This window comes from Elephantulus edwardii, unplaced genomic scaffold, assembly GCF_000299155.1.
Source record: "Elephantulus edwardii isolate Elephantulus edwardi_28Jun2011 unplaced genomic scaffold, EleEdw1.0 scaffold00051, whole genome shotgun sequence".
Taxonomy (NCBI): Eukaryota; Metazoa; Chordata; class Mammalia; order Macroscelidea; family Macroscelididae; genus Elephantulus; species Elephantulus edwardii.
Window position 1 is genome coordinate 14,841,208 of NW_006399801.1, and position 25,393 is coordinate 14,866,600.

Consider the following 25,393-nt stretch of genomic DNA (forward strand, 5'->3'; position numbering starts at 1 on the left):
AGGGGAACTGCTAGGAGAGGAACAGTATGAAGTCCATTGTACCTGAGGGACCAGAGAGGACCCTACTCTCCCTCCTGAAGGTGACCAGCAGGTGTTGATCACTGTGCACATCAGCAGTCCTGGCCTGTGCGACTGCTGTGTTGCTATAGTGGGAAGCTCCATAGTAGAAGGGCCGCTGTCTTTGCAGGTGCAATGGGCAGATTTTGTCCTGCTTTGTGCCGAGTCCTGTGGGTGATGATCACTGCTGCCCTGTAAGAGGGGCCAGTAGTCTCCCTAGCATTTCCTGAATCATCTGGCCATTTTATGAAGGACCAGCAGGGCAGAGATAAATGTCATGGTATATCTACAGAGGACATTTTGTCTGAAAGCATCAAAACTTAAAATGTTTGAGCAGCTTCTAAAGAGATAATTAAAGATATGAATAGAAATTTGGTTAGGTGGTATTTTTTTTTATGTAAGTTGAAAATTAAAATTTTACCACCAATCAATAGTTGATCAATACCATTTTAAACATATCTCTAAGCATATATAGGAATCAGTGGATAGTACAGATGGTTCTGTGTTTGGCTGCTAACTGAATAGTTGGCAAATTGAGTCTACCCAGCGATGTCTTGGAAGAGAGGCCTGGCAATCTGTTAAAAAAAAAAATCAGCCACTGAAAACTGTAGAGCGCAGTTGTCTGGTGGTCAAGATTTTCATGACTCAGACCTGATTCTACAGCAAAATACTGTTTCATCTTTAGGTCCTATTTACTGCACTTTAAAAGAAACGTGAATTTCTTCAATTTGAAAAACCAAAGACTTTAAGGAAAAAAAGGCATGGTTTGCTTTGTCTTTTAAATAGTAATAGTCTCTACTTTGTTTTCAAAATGCTTAACTTTTGTCTTGAATACTTTTAAACTTTTGCTTTCAGAATTCATTCCCTGCATTTTTAGCTCAGGCGTAAAGGAAGACAGGATTTCTACCATCAGTCTCTTGTTATCCACACTGAAAACAAAGGTACGTTTTCAGAACCATCATTTTTTTCTGTTTCTTTTTCCCTATGAGTGATGAGATAACCATCAGAGTCTTGCAGAACTCTGGAACTGTAATATCTCATGTTATACATCTTCTCCATTCATTGTGTTGGTTTGCAGTCTTCAAGTTGACTGGAAAACTGTTTCTTTGGCAGACATTTGTTTGTGGTGATGAGCAAACCCAGGGGCTAGAAGGTTAGGAAAGTTAAGAGCTACCAATGAGGCAAGACTGCTGTGCTTCCTACCAGGAGCTTTAGCTGTTGGTTAGCATCTCACAGAAAAAATTCAATATTTGTGAGCTATAAATGACAAAGAATATGCATTTTTCATAGTTTGCAAAATATTTTGGGTCAGGTTGCCTCTTAATGGTTATTATTGCTGATATTTCAGGATTCTCTGTGCACTAAGTGTTCTTTTCATTAGTGATATTGTGCTGATCATCTCCTTACTGTATTTGGCTTTTCCCCAAATGAAGGAGCCTGAGTGGTTGAGTGAGGTGCTAAGTAAATGGCTAGTAGTTCAAATCCACCAGCTACTCTGTGGGAGAAAGGTGGGCATTTTCCTCCTGTAAAGTTGACAGCCTTAGAAACCTGATGCAGGGTCTCTGAGAGTCAGAATTGACTGCAAGGCAGTGGTTCCCCAAGTTAGCTAGGACTGTTTTAGAAATTATTCTGTTTAATGCTGGTAAAGAAGCTTTGAAGCAAATGCTTTCCTGGGAGAAAGACAGCAGTTCTGAAAGTATGTGATAAATATCTTGAAAAGAGCACAGACCCTCAGGTACATTTGTTCCCTATCTGAGGAATGTGCATCAGAACCGCTGGGAATGTTCTAGAGGTGTACACACCAAAACCATACCTCCAGACATTCTCGGCGAGGAAGTTTACGGCACATTTCTACTCCTGAGACCTTGTGCCAAGTCCTTAGAGATACATATAAAGACTTTAGAAAAAGCGTGATTTTGTGTCTAAGCTGGAATTTGGAAAAACTTTGATAAGATGGAAGTATCAGAGAGCAATTACATATTATTTCAGTCAGGATGGAGCAATATTCTGTCTACCAAAATGATATTTTAAAGGAATTTTTAACAATGTAGAAAAAAAGTCACAATGCATAAGTAAAAACAGGCACAAAACCATGTTAAACCATATGTTAATCTCAATGGTCTTTGAAAAATGAGAAAAGAATATGTGAACTAGTTCCAGAATGGAAGAGACTAAAAGATCATGCAGCCCAATAGTACTAGGGGATAATAAGATGGTAGGGAGATTGGTGAGTGGTGTTTTTCTTTTTCATTTGTCAAATTTCCAGGTATTTGTAGAATTACTTTTATTTTTCAATACTGTTAAAATATAAAAACAAATCCTTTAATGTTTCAAGTGTCTGAAAACACATTTTATATACTTAAGACAGCCTTGAGGAATTCTAGGTACACAAAGGGATCCTAAACCTTGGAAAGATGATTTCAATTTCCAGAATTACAACATCTCCTTTCCCAGGGAGTAAAAATAAATAAAAATGCCATTGCTTGCTCCTGACCTCCTCCAAACTCCCTTCTGGCGTGCAGAAAAGTTTCTTTGTGCCCAGTTTAAGATGGAATAAGCCCAGCTGCTTCTTTCAATATAAGAAATTAAAACTCCATGTTCTCAAAAAACCCTAGTGCAAATCTCTTTCCACATGAAAGCAGTTTCTGCTTCTAGGAAGTATTATTAGACATTTTTGAAGCTGAGCTTTTTGAGACGTTTTCTTCCTCCACTTTTACCTCTCCTTGAAGTAGGCAAACCAACTCTCTCTCTTTTTTTTTTAAATTAATTTAGTTTGTTTATTTTTCATTTCAATGAACATCTACAGAGATTTTGGAATTCCATTAATTCATTGTTTCCCCCCCCCCAACTCTCTTTTTATGCTGCTGTTTCTTTCCTAAGACCTGCATCTTAAAGACAAGTCCTTTCCTGATGAGTGATCAGAGTTTGTGAACAAACAAACAAACAAAAGCTGTAATGGTGAATCACCTACAATTACCCTGATGAAGTACAAAATAAAAAAGCAGTTGGTACTAACATAGCTATGTAGAATTTTATAATGAAGACAAATAGTTAAAACTACTTAAAAAAATAATTGTATTGCGTTCATTTGTTTTATTGTGTTTAGGTAGTTCATAATAAAAATATCACAAAGACACAGAAGGTACGTTTCTTCACTGGACAGTTACTGAACCAGATAGCGACTCTCTATTCCTGGAAGGGGATCACGGATGTGGACACGGAGAGTGTCAAGGTATGGTTCTTGTTTTCAAATGCCCTCATTGTTGGTGAGTTCATCGACTCTAATAATAACACTGTTGTTTTGTTGTTGTTGTTGTTGTGACTCACTGTTGAGTTGGAACTGACCCATAGGTGACCATCCAGTGAGTTTTTGGAGGCAGTTAATCACAGGGGAGGTTATACCCATCTTTCTCTCATGGCACAGCTGGTAGGTTGAGCCGCTGGCCTTTGGGTTGGCCTTATCTGCCTTAAGAATCTTCCCATTTAATCTTTTGGCCTACAGTCATACTAATACTTATCCGATTTAAGAAGATTTAATTTGGTTTTCAATAATTTTTAACTTTTCTTTCTAATGAGCAAGAGTAAGAATTCTCTTTGGCTGAGTGACACTTGCTTAATGGACCCCCCTTTTTTAACTCTTTCTCTTCCTTCTGTAAAGATCGCAATCCAGGAACCCCTGTCATTCACAGGTCTACTCTGTAGTGCACAGGCTCACTCACTACCAGGCAGAATCAATGGGAGAGCTGTGATTTTTTTTTTTTTTTTTGCCTTTTTTCCCCTTCCAGTCCTCATATCCTTTTAGAGTTTTGAGTATTGTTTCTTTGTGTTAGAATCTCATGTACATACCTTGCTTCATGACATGTACATGTAACAGTAATTCCTGTGCCGGCAGTCCAGTTTTCCTGTTGGCTCAAGGACGATGTATTTTTTGCTTGAATTTTCCTGATTTTCATTTTTCCTAAGGTGCTTCTGAACATGGACTTGGCCAGAGTACTTAAGGCTCAGATTTCCTTACAGTAATTTAACTTTTCAAGGGTTTGTTTTTTTATTTCCTTTTATCTTCACGACTTGCCCTTGTTTTGAACATGTTTTTGAATGCTCTATTACCAGGAAGCCCCGGGGGCATAATAAACATCCTCTCAAATGTGCAGTTTTGTTTAAAAGAGCAAGAGAAATTAGTCATTCATAAGCTTATTTGAAAATACAGGTTTAAACTTGCCCATCTTTTTAAAGAACTTCTTTATTCTTAATCTGTGTGTTTCCAGTTTTGTTTGTTGTTTGTGTTCTGGAATGAAACCTAGCAATAATTTAAAATACTTTGTTAATGGTCATTAGGCATATGATGTCCACTCTCAGGCCTGTAACTGTTACTAAGGTTCATGCATTTTGAATTTCATTGAGCTTTTCACAACCCTCACAGGATTCTGCTGAAGATGCTGGGAAAACCATGGTGAGAGAGCTGGTCCATAACTTCCTGATGGACCTCTGCTGTTCGCTCAAGCATGGGATTAATTTTTATGATGCCTCCTTTGGCACCTATGGAAGGTAATTTGTGAAACTGTTGTGCAGAACATTCTAGTGAGAATCCTGTTGATGATTGAAATCGTAGTAAGTTAAAACTAGAATTTTGGACATTAGCTCTATTCAAGGGTGAAATATATCAGACCCAGAAAGTTTCTGTTAATTTTGTGTCCTAAGCACCACGGTCTCGGGGCACATGGTGGCGATGCCTCACCGGGGAGGCACTGCCTGTGTAATATATTCGCTCGAGAGTGTCTCCCTCGGATCTGAGAGCCAGTCTGTCACACTTGCTCTCCGAGGGGGGATAAGATCTGGGCTGGTATCCCAACTGTCCTGAGACTAGAACTGCTGTTATTTCAGTTTTGCAGATGAGAAGGGGCACTGAGAAGTTTGGTAATGTACAGTAATATAAACTGGTATGTGGCAGGAGCTCAGAGTGGAACTCGGGAAATCTGCCTTCAGCATCTCCAACACTGAAACAGTGTCCTCCACTTCAAAGATAGATTGTCAAGAATTAGAATTTTTAAATCTTGGTTTTGTGTTTTATTTCATATTTCTCAGGTTTTTTTATAGCATTTCATCAATAGGGAAATACTGACTTTGGAATATGTTTTTTTGAACTTTAGAGTCCTGTATGGACAATCAATGTCCATGTTAATTATTTGTTAAATAACCAAAATAGAGTACTGTTATTTCTCTTGTTCGTCAGCTTGCTTTTGCCTCATCTTGACAATAAAAATATCAGATATATTTTTTTAGCCATTATGAATGGCTTTATCTTATTTCTTACCCCCTTGGCTTCATGGCATTACACAGTAAGGCTAAGATACTGATTTTAATCCTAGTTTCAGCCAGTTAGGAAATGATTTCCTCAGAATGGGATAACATAGAAAATTTTTCTCCCACTGTGGGGGTGGACTCTTGGCATCTGAGATTACTGTAACTTAACCTCCTATATCTTTCCTTTTTCTTTTTTCTCTCTTTTTAAACTTTGCTTTGGAGATAGTGTAACTATTCTCATTAGTAAGAATGAGCTCTTTTTTTCTGGTAAAATGTAACAGTAGACTTTAATGGTCTAGTATAATACAGCATCATGTTTAAATTGCATACATTTTTCTCTCCTTTTTCTTTTATTTAAAAAAAAAACAAAACCCAAACTTTTTTCCCCCTTCATACTTAAGCCCATGTAATAAAGGATAATTTTGTGTGTGACTGTTTTGATTTAGCTTGTGGATGTGGGTTTATGTGGAATAAGCTCCGGTTTATATAAATTTTAGAAACCAAGAACATAAGACAAAAGACAAATTGTTGTGCTAAGAGGAGAGGAAAGGAGTTTTGTTTGTGGGAAGTTAATAACAAAGGAAGATGGGTTGTCTTCAGAAATGGGCCTTCATTTCACTCAGGCCTCCACTCGCGCTGGGCCTTGCCTGTCAGCACCTTTGAGGGCAGTCACCCCATGGGCACTCTTTTTTTTATTTTTTGCTTCAACTTCTTGCTGTGACTTACCACTGTTTTATTTGTTAATTCATTCTCTGATATTCCTTCCTGTACCCTAGAATTCTCTGTTGGGTTAGTCTGTTTTATTCACTGCTTTGGTCCCAGTGTCTGGGCTAGTGCTCACCACATAGTCGGTGCTTGTTGAAAGCAGAGCATTCTAGAGAAGAGCCATAACCCAAAAAGCAGACCTGTTGCCATCGAGTCAATTCTGACTGGTAGCCCTTCAGGACAGAGTAGAGTAGAACTGCCCTTGTAGGTTTCTTTTTTATAGATGCAGAGTATCCACATCTTTCTGCTGTGGAGCAGCTATTGTGTTTGAACTGCCAACATAACTTGACAGCTGGGTGCTTACTCTCTGTGCTTCTGGAGCTAATGTAGAGCAGGAATTGAGAAATGCTTCCTCTAAGAGGCTAGCTAGTCAGTATTTTATAAGGCTTTTGGGACGTTTGGTTTCTGTTGTGGTGACTCTATAGTGCTGTAGTGCATATATAGCCATAGATATAGACAAATGATTGTGGAAGTCCACCAGAGCTCAGATATGCCCTATTGCTGTGTTACAACTCTGTTTACTGAGGGTGAGCCAAGGTGCTACAGACAGTAGAGTTCTGAGTTCTTAGAGTAGCTTAACAACTCCCTGCTGGCCCTGCTCTGTTTTGGTACCTTTTTAGGATAACATTTAACACCCCTGCACAGCACAAGGTGTGGGTTTAGCTTTTGTTTGTGTTTTAGAATAATACCAAGTACCAATCCTCTTTTCTCTCTCCCTCTCTAAACAGAGGAGGAAACCTGACCCTCTTGCACTTCTTGTTGGGTCTGAAAACTGCAGCGGATGACGAGCTGGTGGCTGAACTTGTGGTGAACATTCTGAAAGTGTGCCCTGACTTACTGAACAAGTATTTCAAGGAAGTAACATTTTCCTTCCTCCCACGAGTGAAGTCAACTTGGTCAAATAATATCAGGCTTTTAAACAAGGTAAAGAACATGGATTTTTTTTAAATTTTATTAATTTTAATGAACACTTACAGAGATTTTGGATTTCCATTCATTCATTGTTGCACTTTTCCCCCTACCTAGCCCTCCGTCCAGTTTGCTCCTCTCTTTGAAAAGTAAAATTCTTTCATTGGTATACAATCCCCCTGCACACACACACACCCCTGCCTCGAGTACACTCCATCTGCCTGCCCCGAGTACACTCCACCCCCCTGCCCCGAGTACACTCCACTGTGCAATCTTAATTCTGGATTCTTGTGATAACCATAATACCCTATCATATATCGTTTTTAAACTGTTCTTTCCCTCATCTGTTTCAATGCAGCATACATAATTTATCCAGTTTTTCTCAGTCTTACACCAACCCTGATATCAGTCCCATTCTACAACAGTGGCACCATGCAGTATTTGTCCTTTTATAAGAGAGATATTTCACTCAGTATAATGTCCTCCAGGGTCACCCATTTTGAATAATACTGCATGAGTTCCTTGTTTTTCAATGCAGCGTAGTATTCCATTGTGTGAATATACCACAGCTTCTCTATCCATTTGTTTGTTGGTGGGCACTTGGGTTGTTTCCAGCTCCTTGCTATTGTGAACAAAACCGCGATAAACGTGGGTGTGCATATATCTGCTTGGGTGTCAGTTATGGTTTCTTTGGGGTATATTCCCAGTAGTGGAATTGCAGGGTCAAATGGTATCTCGTATTTGCAACTTTTTGAGAAAGCGCCACACCACTTTCCACAGTGGCTGCACCATTTTACACTCCCACCAACAGTGAATAAGGGTTCCAGTTTCTCCGCAACTTTGTCAGCATTTGTTGCTTGCTGTTCTGTTAAATTTTGCTATTCTGACTGGGGTGAGATGATATTTTAACATTTGTTTTTCATCAAGTTTGAAGACATGTGTTTTGAATTTGTTGAGCCAGTTTTATCTTCTTCATCCAGTCAGATTTTTCATGAGTGTGAATCTTTTGAGTCTTAGCTCAGTAGGCTAAAACTAGAGAAAAGTCTCGATAGTAGGAGAGTTTTTAAACATTGTTATTTCTGATACTTTGGAGAGCTCTGATGGCTTAGTGGTAAGAAGTTACGCTACCAGCCTAGAGGCAGGCAGTTCAAATCCAACAGCTGCTCTGAGGGAGAAAGATGGTCAGTCTCCTCTCATGTGATTTGCAGCCTCTGGAAACCTGCTAGAGGGTCAGCTGTGAGTCAGTTTCTACTTGTTGACACCTAACAACAATATTTCCAATACTTAGAATAACTTGAAATTAGCTGGGAAATGTTGTTCTGAGTACCAGTCCTGAGGGGGATTTCCTCCTGATCATAGAAACACTTCCTCATCTAAAAAGAGAAATGCATGCACAAATTCTTCAGTAGGAATGTGTGGCTTGCTTAAGTTTTCTTTCCCCTAAATGTACAGAAGCCTTGTGTTGTGATAAAGGCATTTGAAATTTACCTTTGGCACCAACTAATTATTTTTTCCGCCTTTCATAGATTTATGAAGCCCAGCCAGAGATTTCCCGGGCATTTCAGACCAGAGAGTTTATCCCTTTGCCTCGACTCCTCCAGATGGTGATGGTGACCACTGTACCCCTGGTCTGCAATAAAAGCATGTTCACTCAAGCACTAAATGTAAGAGCTTCTTTTCATTCCACTTCTAGAATTTTTCCGATAAACCCACTCATACTTTGTGGTTCTTTGGAGAACACTGACCGGGGTGTATTTGATCATGTTTGTCTGTGAGCCTCTGAGGGTCCTGGGACAAAGATGTTAGTCTGAAATAGCTTTATAAGTAACCCTGTCTACTCACCTAGGTAAACGCCTTAGAGCTGGAGTCACAGTCCTTCCAGAGAAGGACTGGCTTCATGTTGTCCCTGCGCCAGCACAGAGCCCAGGCCTGTGGATTCCTGTGAGGCTTTTGGCCTGCTTACCAGGACTGCTTGCCATGGAGACAGCACTGGCTCCTGGTCATTCCACTTATGCCAGGGTAGAATTGTGCTCCATGATGTTTTCATGGGCTGCTTTTAAAAAAATGATTGCTAGGCCTTTCTTTCCAGGAGTTTCTGAGTAGACTGAGATGTGCAGCCGTTTGCTTAGTAGCCGAGTGTGCTGATGGTTTGCAATTGTCCTAGACTTAGACATGTGAGGTGGGAAAGAGGCCCTCTTGACAGAGCAGTTAATGTATTTTCTAAGCAAGAAGTTGGCAGTTTGAGCCCTCCAGCTACCCTGCAAGAGAAAGATGAGGCAATCAACTTCTATAGAGGTCTGTAGCCTTGGCATTCCTGTGTGCAGTTCTTCTCTGTCCTGTACATTCCCTGTGAAGTGGAATCGAGGTGATAGAAGTGCATTTTGGGAGTCGAGGAGAATAAATCCAAGGAAAACAAGTGGATAAAGTACAGCCCAGTGCTGTTTATTAAAGTCTCGTTTGTTTAGGATTTCTGCTCGGTTAAGATTGAAACCAGCCCAGTAAATCCTTTCTCTCTGGTTTAAGTGAGCAGCATTAAGGCTGTTTATGGGAAATATTTCCTTTGAGGACCAGCTGTTTTTTAGGTATTTTTGAAAGATACATTCATGGAAAAAAATTGCTTGTTGGATTTCATTTATTTAAAAAGCTTCCCGAGTTTCCTTAGAAGCCACATTCTGAGGGTGTTTGTGTGTTTTGCTTCCGCTCCTTATGGGCTCAGGTGAGCTGTTGCCAACCTGGATCTTGTGCCATGCTGCTGACCTTACCCTAAACCCAGTTTGCCTGAATTCCTGTCAGATGGAGTCCACGTCTTCAGAGTGGTATAAAGCCTGCACTTCTCAGGGGCAGTTCCACTGCTGCCCTCCTGTCTTCTGCCTTTGCTGGCCTTCCCAGGCATGCTAGCTGGTCGGGTGCACATCAGTTGAATGGGGCGCAGCCATGGCCTGCCAACGGTGGGTTATCCAGGCAGGACCTGACTCCATTGGTGATGAGTGGAAGTCACTCGAAAGGGGTGTAGTATATACATTCATTTATATAGTGACATGAGATACTTGTTGATACATCCAGAATTTGTTTTGAGAGTGGACAGTGAGGTGAGGGTCAGAGAAAAGGCGTCCTCTCTGGTGTCAAGCAGAAAGGTTTTTTGCTCTGTTTGTTGTTGTTTTCCAAATCTTAATATGCACAGTTCATACCCAGCTAGTTAGCCTGTCTGTTTTGTGGTAGGCAGTCCACAAAATTAGTACTTTATCATGAGGGATTATGACTCTGCAGTGGTGTGATTGCAGCATGTGAATTAGCAGGTCTGGCACTGGGGCCTGCAGGTCTTTCTTTCTTAGTGACTCCCCACTGATGCCCCAGTGCTGCTGGGGCCCACATCTTTTCCCATGCTGGGTCATACCACAGGTCCTGAGAGCTTGCACAGTGTCTCTTTAAGAGTGAGAACTTTGAAGACCCTCCTGGTCATCATTCTGAATGTGAACAGGGAACCTGAGCTGTGGACACCCTGGGATTTGGGTCTGTATATCTTCTGAGCCTCGAGGTGATTTTTTTAAATACTAAAGCAGTCTGGTAATGTGCTTTCTTACCACCAGAATGTTAAATGCTTATAATAATGACTACTTAGGTTCTCGTGAGGGTTTTCAGTGCAGATAATTCATACCAGCCAAGTGGGTTTCAGAGAGGTTAACTCAACACAGACAGTTGACAAAAACAAAACCATGACCTGATTGTAATAATGAGCTCTGGTGTCCTACTGGCAAGAAGCTGAACTGCAATCCCAAAGGCATGGGGTTCAAAACCACCGGCTGCTCTGTAGGAGGAGGATAGACAGTCTCCGCCCTTTATGATTAACTGCCTCTGAAAATCCGCCAGCGGGTCAGCTAGTGCAGGTAATCCATACTAGTATCTAAGTGGTTTTCAGAGAGGTTTACTCAACACAGAGAGATGACAAAAACATGACCTGATTCTAATACCAACCTTCCTGGGGAATGTCAGGTCTGCCAGGCCCTCAGACAGCCTCCTCTCATCTGAAGGCAGAGACTAGCAGTCTCATCTGACCTGTCTAGGAAAAGAGTCTGAGGCCGATCACACTTAGGTTGTGTCTACCTATGTTCTTATAGACATTTGCACTTTTAACACTTCTTTTTTTTCTACTCAGTTGGACAGCAAATCAGTGAAGCACACAGCCTTGTCCCTTATTTCCTTCATTTTGAAGAGAGCATTAAAAAATATTGATTACTGTCTGAATAAAGAAGTGTGGCAAGAATCAGGTGTCTACACATCTGTGATGATGGAGGAATTCGTGCAGCTCTTCAGAGAAGCCCTGAGCAAGGTAGGTGTACAAACCAGGAAATGTGCCTTCCCAACAATTTTCTGGGGCTTTTCTTCAGATCTACAAATGAGGACATTAGGTTAAGAAATAGGGAGGGCAGAGGGTGGATGCTAATTATTGCTGAAGCTACAAGATTGGTAAGGCAAGTGGGTATTATCGCATGGGTGATAAAGATCAACTAATAAAACATACCACTTAGGATTACAGGCGGTGATGTCACACGTAAATGAGGATCCAAAAGCCCGGATTTAAAAAAAAAAGAAAAAGAAAAAAGTTGAAAACTTAAAAAAAAAACAAACAAACCATCAACCCATGAGCAAAATGCAGAGAGGAGGCAGTGACAGATCTTTTTTCTTTTGTAATTATGTTTTCCCTCTTCCTTTTTTTTTTTTAGTTTGAGAATTTGTCAATTTTTACTGTGGGTCAGCTATTGATAGGCTATTTCATCTCTTTGCTGACTTCAGGTGACTGAGGAAGAGCCACACCCTCAAAAAATACACACAAAAAAACCCCCAACAAACCACAAAGCCACCTTTGACCTAACTTTTTATACAATGTCTCGGTTCCCCATAACTTTGCACACAGCTTCTGTGTTCAGTTGAATTGTAACTGCTTTTTGTATTTGGAGAGAGTGTGACTATTGAACTTGAAACCTTTTAAAAAAAAAATGAAAATGTAGACGATGCCCTTGTTCTCATAGGAACAGTATGATTGTGTGTTCCTGGGCCCTCAGGCTGGGGTGCTCTTGGTGGCTCCCTCCCTCTAGCGACTGTCCCATACAAACCCCTTCCCTGCCCCCCCCCCAAGTGCTTTATGGGGCAAGAAGGAAGGCGGGAGTCTTCTGCAAACTGCCCAGCTGCTCTAGAATTTTTTCCTCCAGAGCAATTTTTGTGTACCATCAAGTTGATTTCGATTCTTTATGAAAGTATAGGACAGAGCAGAGCTACCCTGTAGGCTTTCTAAGGCTGTAAATCTTTACAGAAGCTGACTGTCACATCATTCTCCTTTGGAGCACATGGTGGATTTGAACTGCTGACCCTTTGGTTACAGCCAAGTGCTTACCGCTGTAATGCCAGGATAACTCAGAGGATCATAAAAATGTTTCTTTGTTCTCAGAATCTTTACTTCAGTGAACAAATGTTAAGGGATTTGTTTTGCATGTCAGAATTTTTCTTTTCATCAAATCTGTAAAGTTCTAGAAATATACAGATACAAAATAAGCTTCAAAAGAAACGGGCTTGTTTTCTCCCTGTTCCCCCACCCCTAGTGTGTGTGTGCACACACTCTCACTCTTCCCCCCCCTTTTCTATCATACAAATACAGATAAACAAACTTTCTTGTGCATACTTTCACATAACTGGTTCTCACATACATATGCAGACATTTTCGTACATATTCAAATTCTCTCATATATAGACTTTCTCACTCACAAAGATTTTCTGTCTCGTGTGCTTAGACCTGTACCCTTTTATTTTTTTTCTTCTTGTTAGCATGTGCTCAGTTTATTTGCTGCTTTTTTTTTCCTTTTTTTTTTTTTTTCTTGTTCAGGGTGACTGATTTTGTTTGTTTTCTCTTGTAGATTTTACCAGATCTGAACACTGTTGTGTGGGTCTGGCAATCACTTAGAAAACAAGAGGCCAACCCAGAAGATGAGAAGGGAAAGGAGAAGGGAGATGAGGCTTCAGCTACTGATGTGGCTCCCCAGAGTGGTGAGGGCCCCGTGGGACCATGTCTGTGCACAGGGGACGGGCAGCCCCACACGGCTCCTGTCCAGGGGCTTCTCAGAGCAGTTCTAGCTTGACGGCTTCTCTGACTATGGCAGCACCTTGTATATCCCACCACTCCCAACCCCCTCCTCCCAACTTTTTTATTGGCTTGGGAACATTTTTCCCTTGTTGTTGTTGTTGTTGTTATGTGCCGTTGAGTCGCCTGCGACTCATAGTGACCCTACGACTCATAGCGACCATATGTATTTTTCCCTTAGGACAAGAATTAGTATAGCATCATTAGGTTGAATTGTAATTTGTATTAGAAATGTACTTAAGCAGTATGTCTAAAGACTAGAACTTGGTGTATCATATGCTTGGGCCTTTCAGTGTGGGGCCCTTCTTTCAATCTACAGATAGAGGTGGGCCACATAGTCTCCCTCATTAGAAATACTGTGATAAGAATATTGATTCAGACCTTGTCACTAGGGGCGCTGTGCCTTATATGTCACATCACGTGATCCTACAACAGCCTTGTGAGAGCTGGAAAGGCTGCTGTCTTAACTGGATAGGTGAGGGCACTAAAACACAGTCATAGTCCAAGGTGCCTGCAGTGAGGTGGACATTTAAATCCAGGCAATTAGAACAAACTTCCTTGTGGATTTTTAAACTTAATCTAGTTGGATTTGTTTATAGTTTGAATCCATCCAGGGGTTATAATTTGCAAACTGCTTCGAAGCATTTTAGCATGCAGCTGACTGTTGTGGTCGTGTGTGTAGTTTGCTTGCTTGCCGATTGCAGACTTAAGAAAAAGAAGAGTATACTTGTTACTTACAGTCATTTTGTTTTGGTCCAGATGATGCGGAAACCATTCTCTTGAAAGCAGTTCTGCTCCAGGTCATATGCCTGTATCAGAAGGTGGTCCCCCACGTGGTCATGCAGTACAACTTCGACTTCAGCAAGCTCCTGAAAGGTGTGTCTCAAGAGTTGCAGACCCCACCTCATGCTGTGTCTGCTGGGGAAATTAAAGGATGTGCTGACAAAACAGCACAGGGTCCTAGCGCCAAGGACCGGGAAGACTGGTGGTTACTTTTGCTGACATGCCTGATCCACCGGCATGATTATTTTAAGTTGGATCAATATTTTAGAAATGGAGCTCCTGAGTGATAGAAACAGTTTAGCACTTGACTTACTTGTTCAGAGGTTGGAGGTTTGAACCCCTCTAGAAGGCTTTTGTCTGCCTCAGAACACAACTGATGATCTGCTTCTGAAAGGTCAAAGCCTTGAAAACTCATGGAACTCAGTTTTACTTGATACACATCTAGTCTTGTCAGAATCAACTCAACGACAGCTGACAACATGTTAAATACTAACTTGTCCTCCTCTAGTACTGTCAGGAGCTCACTTAGCGGTGAGTGGAGCGTGAGAAGCCTCTCTTACTTGTCCTGTTGTGGACAATTTAGAACTAAGATTATCCAAGTTAACTCTACAGCCTCTTTCCAAAGGAACAGAGGTACAGCTAGGAATGGAGTGCAAAGGAGAAGCCTTGAAGAAATTCCCTATTCCCTCCCCTCCCACCGGTGCCCCCACCCACTCTCTTGGCTACTCTAGGGGTAGTCTGGAGCTGAACGCAAGCCATCAAAGGAGCCATGGGCCTGGGGTCAGTGGGGTGGACACAGTAACACTGTCAACCATGGCTGCCAAAGACTGAGCCGTGTGGACTCTGTTTATTGATTTCTGCGGCATGTCTCCACACAGAGTTCGCACAGCCCCGTATTTAAACCCTCTGTGTACAGCATACCCCTTATAAGTTATTGTACCCTTGTCAAATGGCTGTTTATTACCATAACTCTGGTTCTGACTTAAAGAATATTTTTAGAATGCTTACAGAATTTTTTTAAATGATGCTCAAAATGTGAAATATATTTTGAAATTCTAACCACCACCACCACCACCACCACCACCCCCAAAAAAACACCTCAAACTAGCCCGCTTTTTGCAGAGGCGCTCTTACCCTGGCTGTTGTGAAGACCTTCGGGAGCTGTTGCTTTCCCGGAGGCAGCGCCTCTCTGCTGCTTCAAGCCTCTCCACAGGAGAAACAAAGATGGACCATCTCTTTCCACGTGCTTTACGTCTCTTTCCATGTGCTTCAGAAAATGAGCTGAAAGTTCAGCTCTGAGTTGATTCTGATTCAACAGCAATGAGGTTTTTTTGAGACCTCGTATTTTACTCAAGGCAGATAGTTTCAAGCCACATCTTGTCAGAGTGACACTGAACTTGTCTGGCCATGTTTCCCTCAGTGGTGAATTTTGTCTAATAAAAAATGATCTTGTGGTGAGCTCTGGTGGCCTAGTGGCAAGAAGCTATACTGCAATCCCAGAGGTGCGCAGTTCGAATCCACCAGAAAGAACTGCTTCAATATCTATTACTTCAGTAATAGATACTAATTCTAAAGGTGGTATTTTTGGGCATGTTCTTCCACACACTCAATTATAAGGTCTCTCTTTTTTTTTTTTTTTTTAAATTTTATTATTTTTGTATGTGTACCGTCAAATCTGATCTGACTGGTACAGGAGGAGATTGTCTCTCCTTCTCCAGCAGAGTATCTGGTGGATTCGAACTGTGCACCTCTTCCCTGTATTTTGGGTATTTTGTTATTAGAGGATTTGGGGAGACCTTAAGAGAGGGTTTTTGAATAGCAGAAGATTTAACACTTGACTGCTAACTAAAAAAGTTGGTAATTTGACACAAGAGACACCTTGGAGAAAAGGCCTTCTGACTTGCTTCTGAAAGGTCCTAGTGATTGAAAACCCTTTGGAGCAGATCCACTCTGTACACTTGGGGTCACTATAGTTCAAAATCGACTTGATGGCAGTTGCTTCAGTTTGATTTGGGGAGAAGCAGATGTGCTAGTTGACAGGCACATGGGCAGAGGAGGGAGCATGACTGTGTGCAAGTGAGATACAGGATGTGGGGGCATAAACCCCAGGTCTGCCCTGGACATGTAGCTGTTTTCTTACCTGCTCCTTTTGGCCAGTGGCACCTCTTGCCTGGACACCTGCCTGCAGATGACAATGTCTGCTTTCCCCTTTTCATCCTTAGGTGTCATGTCAGAACAGGGCCTTCTTGATCAGGTCCCACCCATCCTGCAGCACCACATCCTGAAGGTGGCCCTGGAGCTGCCCGCCAGCAAGTTCTCGTGGCTGAAGGCGCAGGTAAGTGTGAAGCAAAGATCTCCAGTCTTGTACTGGACTGTTCTACTGGGCTTACTGGCTTTTTGACGTGGAAAATTCTGAAATACATCAGACCCCTGGCATTGTTGTGAGCAAGAAGACGATCATGGTGTCTCTCTCTTTTTTTTCTTAACAACAACAAAAAATTGTAATGATTTATTCATCACAAATACATGTTTTTTAAAAATTAATACTTTAACAAAAGTTTACAGAAAATTTTGGATTTCCTTTCATTCACTTTTGTACATTTTCCTCTCTACTCCCAACCCCAGTTCACCTGGAGGACATGATGCCAAATGGAATATCTTAGTCACAAAAGGACAAATACTGCATAGTGCCCCTGATGTAAAATAGAACTGACATAAGGTTTGGAGGGAAACTGAGGAAGATGGGCTAAATTATGTATACTGCATTGAAACAGATAAAAGAGAGAACTGTTTAAAAGAGATATATGGTTAGGTATTTTTGTCATGACAGGAGTTCAGAAGGAAGGCTTCACAGTGGAGTGGACTTGGGGGGAGGGATTGTATAACAATGAAAGAATTTTTCTTTTACTTTTTAAAGAGGAGAGCATACTAGGGGGCAGGAGTGAAAAGTGCAGGGAGAAAAGTCCAACAATGAAAAAATGGAAATCAGTTAAGAAGATCAATTAAATGATTATTTTCCCTGGGGAAAAAAAACCCCAAGATTCTTTCATTGTTGAAAAATTTCCTCCCTCCATGACTCCTCTTTTAGAGAGACTGTTAGGGCACAGTCTTGATTTTAAACCAGGAGACCTGCACATCTATTTGCTTTTAAAGGTATAATGTGCTTAGGTGTGCCTGGAGTCCCTGCGGTGGTGCAAAGGGTTAACACACTGAAATGCAGACTGAAAGGCTAGAATCCAGTCAGAAGTGCCTAGGAAGAAAGGCCTAGTGTCACACTTCTGAAAAATTAGCCATTGACCATCCTGTTGTGCAGTTGAGCACAGTTCTCCTCTGACTGAGGTCGCGATGACCTTGAGCTGGAGTCGACTCCAGGGCAACTGATTAACTGCTTAGCATGACTTCCCTGATATACGTTACTATTAGGGGTAGGAAGTGTTCAAATTATTACTGGACTGCTTTCTGTTTTTCTTATTACTGAGATGCCTTTTTGGAAATAATATCTTTCTCCTTTGTCCTCTTCCTGAGACAACATAAAGGAGAGATGGAAATAGATGTCAACCGAGTAGAGGGTTGAATCTGGGGAAACAGTACAGATTGCTAGGATTTTTTTTTTCTTCTGCATTTTTAGTGTCTTCTTGAACTTTTTGGGAAATATAATGAAAGCTTGAGATGCAGCACATATGTCTTTCTCAACGAAAACAACAACAGATGTGTTTTTCACTAGGTCAGATTGTTTTTGGTTTTTTAGTGCCTTAGATCTTATGTAGAAATAATTGTATGGAAGTGCATGTTGGAATTTTTATGTATACCATTTCCAGACACTGTTTAAGAATGCTCTGGGATCTGCGTGCTGTTTCTCCAAAAGTCCTGCATTGTAGTTTATGTAACTTTCATTAAGTGGGCTGCCTGTGGGCCAACCATTACATGTGTTCCCTTATTTAGCACCAATTAAAGATAGTCATCAAGAGACTGAGCAGTGGTTGGGAAGCCTCTGCAAAGTCTCAGCTCTAAGTGGTGAAAGCAGATCACAGAGATGCTATGCCTAGGGAGTTGATAATTTAGTTAAAAGGTAAATCAGTGTTGTTGACATTGTGGAGAAATTGGAACCCTTATACATTGCTGGTAGGAATATAGAACTGTGAAGCTGCTGGAGAAAACTGTTTGGCAGTTTCTCAGAAAGTACATTGCCAAAAGAGCAAACAAGTCTGTTTTGAAAAAAGTGCTCCAGAATGCTCCTCAGAAGTGAGGCTGATGAGACTTCATTCCACATACTTTGGACATACTATCTGGAAGGGCAATCCCTGGCAAAAGACATCATGCTTGGCAAAGTCATGGGTAAGCGAAAAAAAAAAAAAGATTTACCTCGATGGTATGGATTGACACAGTGGAATGCTGCTCAGCCACAAAGACGAATGAGCTGATCTGTGCTACAGTTTGGATGTGATCTCATTTATACGAACCAAGCAAATATTTAGAGCTCAGAAGTGTTACTGATGCTTCCCAGAAGAGACAGGGAGGAGGAAATGGAGTTTTCTTTGTATGGCATTGAGTTTGCCATGATGGTGGTAAGAGTGTTTTAGGTGAGGCTATCAGTCATGATGGCACATCATGTGAAGAATGTTCTCAGTACCATTGAATTGTAAATGTGGAATTTGTTATCTTGGGTGTTGTGATGAGTATATTTCACCACAATAAAAAAAAAAAAAGGAAGCAGTAATCCATTGAAGCAGCTCCCAAGGAGTTGATGCCTACTTGTGGTGGTCCCATTCCCATGTGTACACAGTAGAATGTTGTGCCATAAGGTTTTCTGTGACTGATTGATTTTTCTAGAAGTAGATTGCCACACCTTTCTTCTAAGGTGCAGGTACTTCTGGATACATTCCAACAGCCATCTTTTTAAATAGCTGTTGTACACATCAACTGTTTGCTTCCATTAGGGACAGAGGCCTCTTAATGTGAAAGAACTGTTATTCCTGGGCCCCATTGTGGTGTTAACCAAAAAGTCAGGTTTTTTTTTGTTATTAGCTAGTCCCTCTGATTTTTAGCTACCTTAACTACAGACAACTGGTCTTGGAAATTAGCATCAGCTGTGGGACTAGGATAAGCTAAAGAGTGCTTCCCACACTGAATAGGAAGACTTGTGGTGGCAAGACCCTGGTGAAAGCAAGACCCTGCTGGTGAGAGACAGTGGCATTGCTGGGTACAGGTGGTGGCAAGGTGTGTCCTGGGGCTTCTTGCATTTGTGCAGGCCACAGGTAAAGGTTTACTGTTCTTGCTGGATGTTTGAAGAAGCATCTGAGATATAACTATTCTGAGGCAAACTTTGCTGGATGATTTTGATTCGACTGCTGAACTGAAACTGGAGTCTGGACTTACTGAGGAATTATGCCTTGGAACTGCTGGGCTAAAGCCTTGACATGTACTGTGAGATACCTTTTCCGTCCCCACTCACTTCCCTAATAACCCCCTTGTTTGTACCATAACTGTGAGTCAACAACGAATAAACAGACCTGCTGCTGGACCTCTAGCACCATGGGGCTGGGCTGTAGTCTCTTCATCTGCTTTCTGCTCTGGGGCGTGGAGGGGCTGTGCTTTTCTTACTCCTAGTCCTTTCAGATAGATCCTTGCTGCCCTGTGACCCTATGTCCCATTTGTTCCTCTTTAGACACCATTTTGGGAAATATATCTGCCAACTCCATCAGCTGGGCCAGGCTCACCTGACAGCTGTGCAGTGTTGTGGTCCTTCCTAATTAAAGGGACTAAAGGAACAGTGCAGTAAAACACTGATGGACTTTGGATCAGGGAACTGGAGCTCTGTGTACTTCTCTGAGACATGTGTTCCTGGCCCAGAGACCTATTTTTATGACAGTAAAGTACGTGTGAGTGAGTGATTGTGTTAGGAGTTGCATTCTGAGAAAATGGACTAAATGCATTCTAGATAGAGCCCTGGGACCTGTTCGGTCCCTGCCCACCATACAGGACAACATCTGCACAGAGATGCGAGTGTTAAAGTTTCAGTGGTGTGTGACTTTGAGCACGTTTGCTACCAGTCCAGTGCCTTGGTTTCCACATACGTAAAGTGGAAGCAACATTGTACTCACTTCACAGGTTGTGGAGAATAAATCAGCATATACTGCATTTACTTATTACTATATTATTCATACTACTATAACTTGGGGTTTAGGTGAGATGGGGAACTTTTGAGTCTCCTCATATATAAAACAGTAGCAGTCTTGCTAGTTATGAGTTAAAATGAGATGATGGAAAAGATCTAACACCCTGTACATTTGTGTCCTGCAAGTAATAATACACACACCCTTAATTTTCTAATGTTATGTTTAAACTTTAGGAAGGTCCAGATGCAGAAATTGTTGGAGGAGAAAGATCTGTGTTTTACTTAATGATGAAAATGTTTCTGACCAGCAGCCATTCACAGCTCAAGTTATCCACCAAACTTCTGATCATCAAGGTGAGTGTTTCCTACTAATTTTTCATTCACAAACATATTTTCCAGAGATTATCCTGATAATACTGCTTGGCAAATAAAATAGTTGCTAACATGAGGAATGTTTTTAGGAGTATTGTAAATTTGAAAGTAAATGTTAAGGCAGTTTTAATTTATGTCTTGAACTTTGCTGCATCCCTGAGAGCAGCATGGATCCTGGTTCGGCCACATGCTGGGTGGCTTTGGACAGATTACTTAACTTTTCTGAGCTTAGTTTTCTCATACTGAATGAGGATAATAAAGTCTTAGGGTTGCAGAGAAGATGAAATGGAATACGGTAATTGGTTGTTTCTGGTACTGTTCTGGTCAGTTAAATACTAGATTTCTGTCCTTCCCTGTGAGCTGTTTAGTGGATCTGCCTCTTCTCTCATCTCTGGCTTCTTGGTCTGTTTCACCTTATCTGTCATCTCTAGTGCAGATATCCAGTTAAAGTTAGTAGAAGAGAATGATAAGTCTATTTACTTTTCTTCCTTCTTATGCTTGATGCGGCTGGATTTGTGTCTGTATATCTGAATTACTGATGATCCCATATAGCCTGATTTCAGAAATACAGAGCCTGTGGGCCTGCTGGCATGGGGCCCTACAGCAGTACACCAAAGGCGAATCTTTGGCTTCCCGAATCTTATAACAGAAGGAAATCTAGTTCTTATTTCTGCTGTGCAGTAGACATTTTGGGATTGCCTCACAGACCATATTCGCTGTATTTAGGGTCCAGTTTAACCTTTCTTTGAAGTGTTACTAATCTTACCCTGAGTCAACAACGAATAAACAGACCTCTGCTGCTGGGCCTCTAGCACAATGGGGTTGGGCTATGGGCTGGCACAGGGCTCTTCACTAATCTGTTTGAACTTAAGTTCCATGTGTTGTCATTTCTTCTTATTAAGGAAAGAGTTCTAAATCAGAGGGCAAACTGGCAGGGTTTTGCCATAATGAAGAGAGATTAGGAATGTGCAGAGCTTTCCAGGTGTAGAGAATGGGAGAAGCTGGGCAGCCTGGAGGCCTGGGCTGCTTTGGATGGACATAAACAAGGATGAAAGCATGGTGAGATTTGACCGAGTGACCCAAGTAGACTATGGAAGTGAAACTTAAGCTCAAAGACAGAGAAGGGAAGTATCTGACACTCAGTCTTAACTCTTGTCAGTAGATGTGTTATCTGGGGGAACATAGTATTAGCCTCACTTTGTTAGCCCACTGGCTCCCAGAATGTGTCATTTCTTTGCCGTTAGTGCAGGTGTGAACTTAATCCCAGCCAGATTCTATACTCAAGTGGAAATCCCAAATCATCAAATGATTGAGGGCTTGGATACTGAGTGTCTGTTCGTATAAACCCAGAGGTGCCTTAGAAGAAAGGCCTGTTGATGTTCTTTTAGAAATGACCAGCTCATTGCTGTCAGCCATTGAAAGCCCAGTTCTTCTTGGACTTAAATGGAGTTGTGTGAGTTGAAATTGGCTCAATGGCAGCTATTTCTTTACTTCCCCTCCTTTTAAAAAAAAACAAAAACAAAATTGCAAATGGATGTGATTGACATAATCAGGTTTACATTTGGTGTACTCTTAGGGCTCCATGCTGGCAGGGCACCTTATACTCAGAGTTTCTGAAATGAGGCCACGTGGAATCATCAGTAATTTGGATAAACATAGGTACAGACTTAAGTTCAGTCTCTTAACAAATTCTCTTGTGTTAGAAACAGGGTGCCACCCAGAGATTGTGTGATGTGATTGTTTCACATTATGGTAGAGAATGTCATACATGCTGAGAGAGAAAAGAGCTGTGAGGTGTTGGTCGTGCCTGGTTTCCCGAGTCTGTGAACACCGAGGTAGAAAGTCACACTGGTACTCAGCAGCAGAATGTTTTCCCCTTCATGTTACTTTGTAAGTTAGGACTAAGCAACAGCAGCAGCAGCAGGATTATGGTTTTTATTGAGCACAGAATGGTGGTCTTTATGCTTTTTCTCAGTTACCTTGAAAAGTGGGACTTACATTATCAGAGAATAGTATTTAGAGTAAAACTTGATTTTTCTTAAGATTTTCACCCATTTTGCCCTGCATGTGTCTGTGGTGCTGGAGCGTAGTTAAGCCTAGTCTGCGCCCACCAGACGGGCTGCTTTGGACTCTCCCACTGAACCTGTTTCCCGACAGATTCTGCGAGACACCGGGGTGTTTGAGCACACCTGGCACGAGCTGGAGCTGTGGCTGGAGCACCTTGAAGACACCGCGGAGGAGAAGAAAGAAACTGTGATTCAGTTTTTGGAGAGCGTAAGCCCTGTTTCTCATCTTTTCAGTGTCAAAGGAGGGGAAGGTGCCCCTCAGTTATCCTGCGTTTCAGTTTTGATGCATCAGTGCCAAAGGATTTTCTTACTAATCACTTAATATAACTCGCTCACAGCTGACCTTTCAACAGGTTTCTGAAACAATAAATCTCACAAGAGGAGATTGTTCATCTTTCTCCCTTGAAGCTGCGGGTGGCCACTGACTTCCTAACTTAATTCTTAGAATTCCTACTGAGATTTCAGTATCTACTTAGTTTTAGAATCTGTAAAATGGGAACAATTTACTGTATGATAACTTTCCTTTGGGATTTTGAGTTTTTACACAGGAAATAATGGTTTTGGAAATATTAAAAAAAATCTTGGTGGTGCAGTGATTAAGCTCTTGGCTGCTAACTGAAAGGTCATCAGTTCAAACCCACCAGCTGTTCTTCTGAATGAAGACTGGCAATCTGTTTCCATAAAGATTACAGCCCAGGAAACCCTGTGGGGTAGTTCTGCTCTGTCCCGTGGTGGCCTAGTCTATAAGGAGGTTCACTGCTAACCCAAAGGTCATGCGACTCTGGTGGTTCAAATCCTTCAGCAGCTGCAGGGGAGAAAGATAAGCAGTTTCCTTAGTATGATTTACAGCCTCAGAAACACCCCAGTGTAGAGTCAGCTCTGTTGGTTCTGATTCAGTGGCAGTGAGTTTGAGTGAACTGGTTTGACAGTTCTTTTTTAAAATCCTGCGAGATAAAGTGACAAAAGAAAGCTTTGAAGAAAAATTATTCTTACTAAGTACTGTTAACATTAGCATATCTATTTATTTTGACCTCTGGCATGTTTGGCTCTTTTCATTTTGCTTGTGACCATCTACTTGTTTTGCATTTGGCTTTTTGATAAGCAGGTTTTATTGACACTGGTGGCGAATCCATATCCATACACAGACAAAGCATCGGATTTTGTCCAAGAAGCCTACACCCTGCAGACCACCATGACAAAGCAAGACGCTGATGATGTCAGCATTCCTGTCTCCCACATTGATGGTACGCCCTGCTGCCTAGGGCTTATGTTGCTTGGGGTCCTAAAGGTTGAGCTGGAGCAGCAGCTGAGAAACAGAGAGGAGAATTGCATCACTGCTTTTGCACAGAGCAGGCTTTAAAGGTGCTGCTTTTTCATGTCCGTGACACCAGCTATTCTGGAGATGAAGACTGGCATGTTTGTTAATAGGGTAGAAAACCTGGACATCCTTATCCGCTGGATTCTTTTTATGTGTTCAATGTTTATGGTGTGCTGGACACTGTACTGAGTTCTTCACAATCCTGACGCATATAAACCCCCTCAACACCCTTAGACCAGCCATTGCTCGTGAGCTGATTGGGGTGATGGCACATGTGTCCAAGTGGAATTGCTCCACTGGGCTTTCAGTGGCTGTGATCCTAATGGAAGTAGATCACTAGCTGTTTCTCTGTGGTGTCATTTGAGGGGTTCAGACTGCCAAGTTTTTGGTTAGTAGCTGACAAACCCTTTATGCCGCCTAGAGAATTTCACAACCCAGCGAGGAGGAAGAGTTATCCTTGGTTTATACATAAGGCAGCTGAGGCACGAAGACACTGATTTGCCTAGCCCAGCCCAGCCCAGCCCGTCAGCAGTGAAGTCAGGGTATTTTGGCACGTTTTCCCAAGTGTCTGGGACCTCTCTGTATTACTTGAGACTTTGTGGTGTTAGTAATTCCCCTTCTCCTTGTTAATCATAGACCTGCCTCGTTACATTCTTTGTTCTGTTAGATGTGGGTGCTTCTGGATCAAAAACCTGCTGAAGAACTAGCATTTTATTGGAAATTTACTTATCTTTCCAAAGGCAATGTCTTATCTGTGTAGGATCAGAATTTGACATTGATTTGAACAAAATAAAGCTTTTCACTTTGTCTTTGCTTGCAGACATTCTCTTGCTTATCCCATGAGATTCTTTGCAGTGGGATCCTTTGCTGGCTTTTTCCTCAGTTTCGTATCTACCCTTTTTGTTTCAGATGTCCTGGACATGGTGGACGTCTTGGTGGAGGGCAGTGAAGGTTTGGACGAGGAAATCGGGTTCTCACTGACTGAGGACATGATCCTTCTCACATTCCCATTCAGTGCTGTGATCCCTGCAGCGCTGGAAGCCAGAAATAAGTTGCTCCTTGGTACAGAAAAGGAAGCAGGTACCCAGTTATACATAGGATGCTATTAGGATGTTTTGGGCACATCAGGTTGGCTGACTGTGTTAAATAGGCAGTGAGGAGGCTGATGGGAAATCGGTTATGAGTGATGAATCTGAAATCAGGTCTCTGAATAGCTGCATGAATACTAGCTAGAACACCAATGTATATGTTTATTTTTAATATGTTGATGCTAAGAGCATGAATTCTTCATATTTGCTAGGTATCCAAGAAATTAAACAAGTGCAAGATTTGCTATAATAATAATAACAACAAGAATAAGGCAGTCACATTTCACTGATTTGATAGCCTTGTTATATACAGTACAAATCCGTTACTTTCTTGAGTAGTTGTCCACCAGGAGGTAGTTCAGTGATCCAGTAAGCTGCCATCTGTAGCTGTGCCCACTCAGCATATTGCTTCCAGAATCAGTGCAAAATGAGACTGGACAATGAGCATGAGGAACTGTGACCAGGCCTGGAAATGACTAAGTTTGGTTG

The 25,393-nt window shown here is 41.7% G+C and overlaps 1 protein-coding gene across 1 annotated transcript in view; it reads left to right on the plus strand.

Moving 5' to 3' along the window:
* The window catches only part of URB1 (URB1 ribosome biogenesis 1 homolog (S. cerevisiae)), an 83,420-nt gene that overhangs the window by 15,547 nt on the left and 42,480 nt on the right, over positions 1-25,393 (plus strand). Inside the window, exons 6-18 of the mRNA XM_006886754.1 lie at positions 913-998; positions 3,164-3,289; positions 4,478-4,602; positions 6,852-7,047; positions 8,559-8,696; positions 11,186-11,359; positions 12,939-13,068; positions 13,922-14,038; positions 16,168-16,280; positions 20,295-20,414; positions 22,590-22,706; positions 23,604-23,742; positions 24,726-24,896. Coding sequence (XP_006886816.1) covers positions 913-998; positions 3,164-3,289; positions 4,478-4,602; positions 6,852-7,047; positions 8,559-8,696; positions 11,186-11,359; positions 12,939-13,068; positions 13,922-14,038; positions 16,168-16,280; positions 20,295-20,414; positions 22,590-22,706; positions 23,604-23,742; positions 24,726-24,896 — 1,752 coding nt within the window. The remainder of the gene's footprint in view (positions 1-912; positions 999-3,163; positions 3,290-4,477; positions 4,603-6,851; positions 7,048-8,558; positions 8,697-11,185; positions 11,360-12,938; positions 13,069-13,921; positions 14,039-16,167; positions 16,281-20,294; positions 20,415-22,589; positions 22,707-23,603; positions 23,743-24,725; positions 24,897-25,393) is intronic.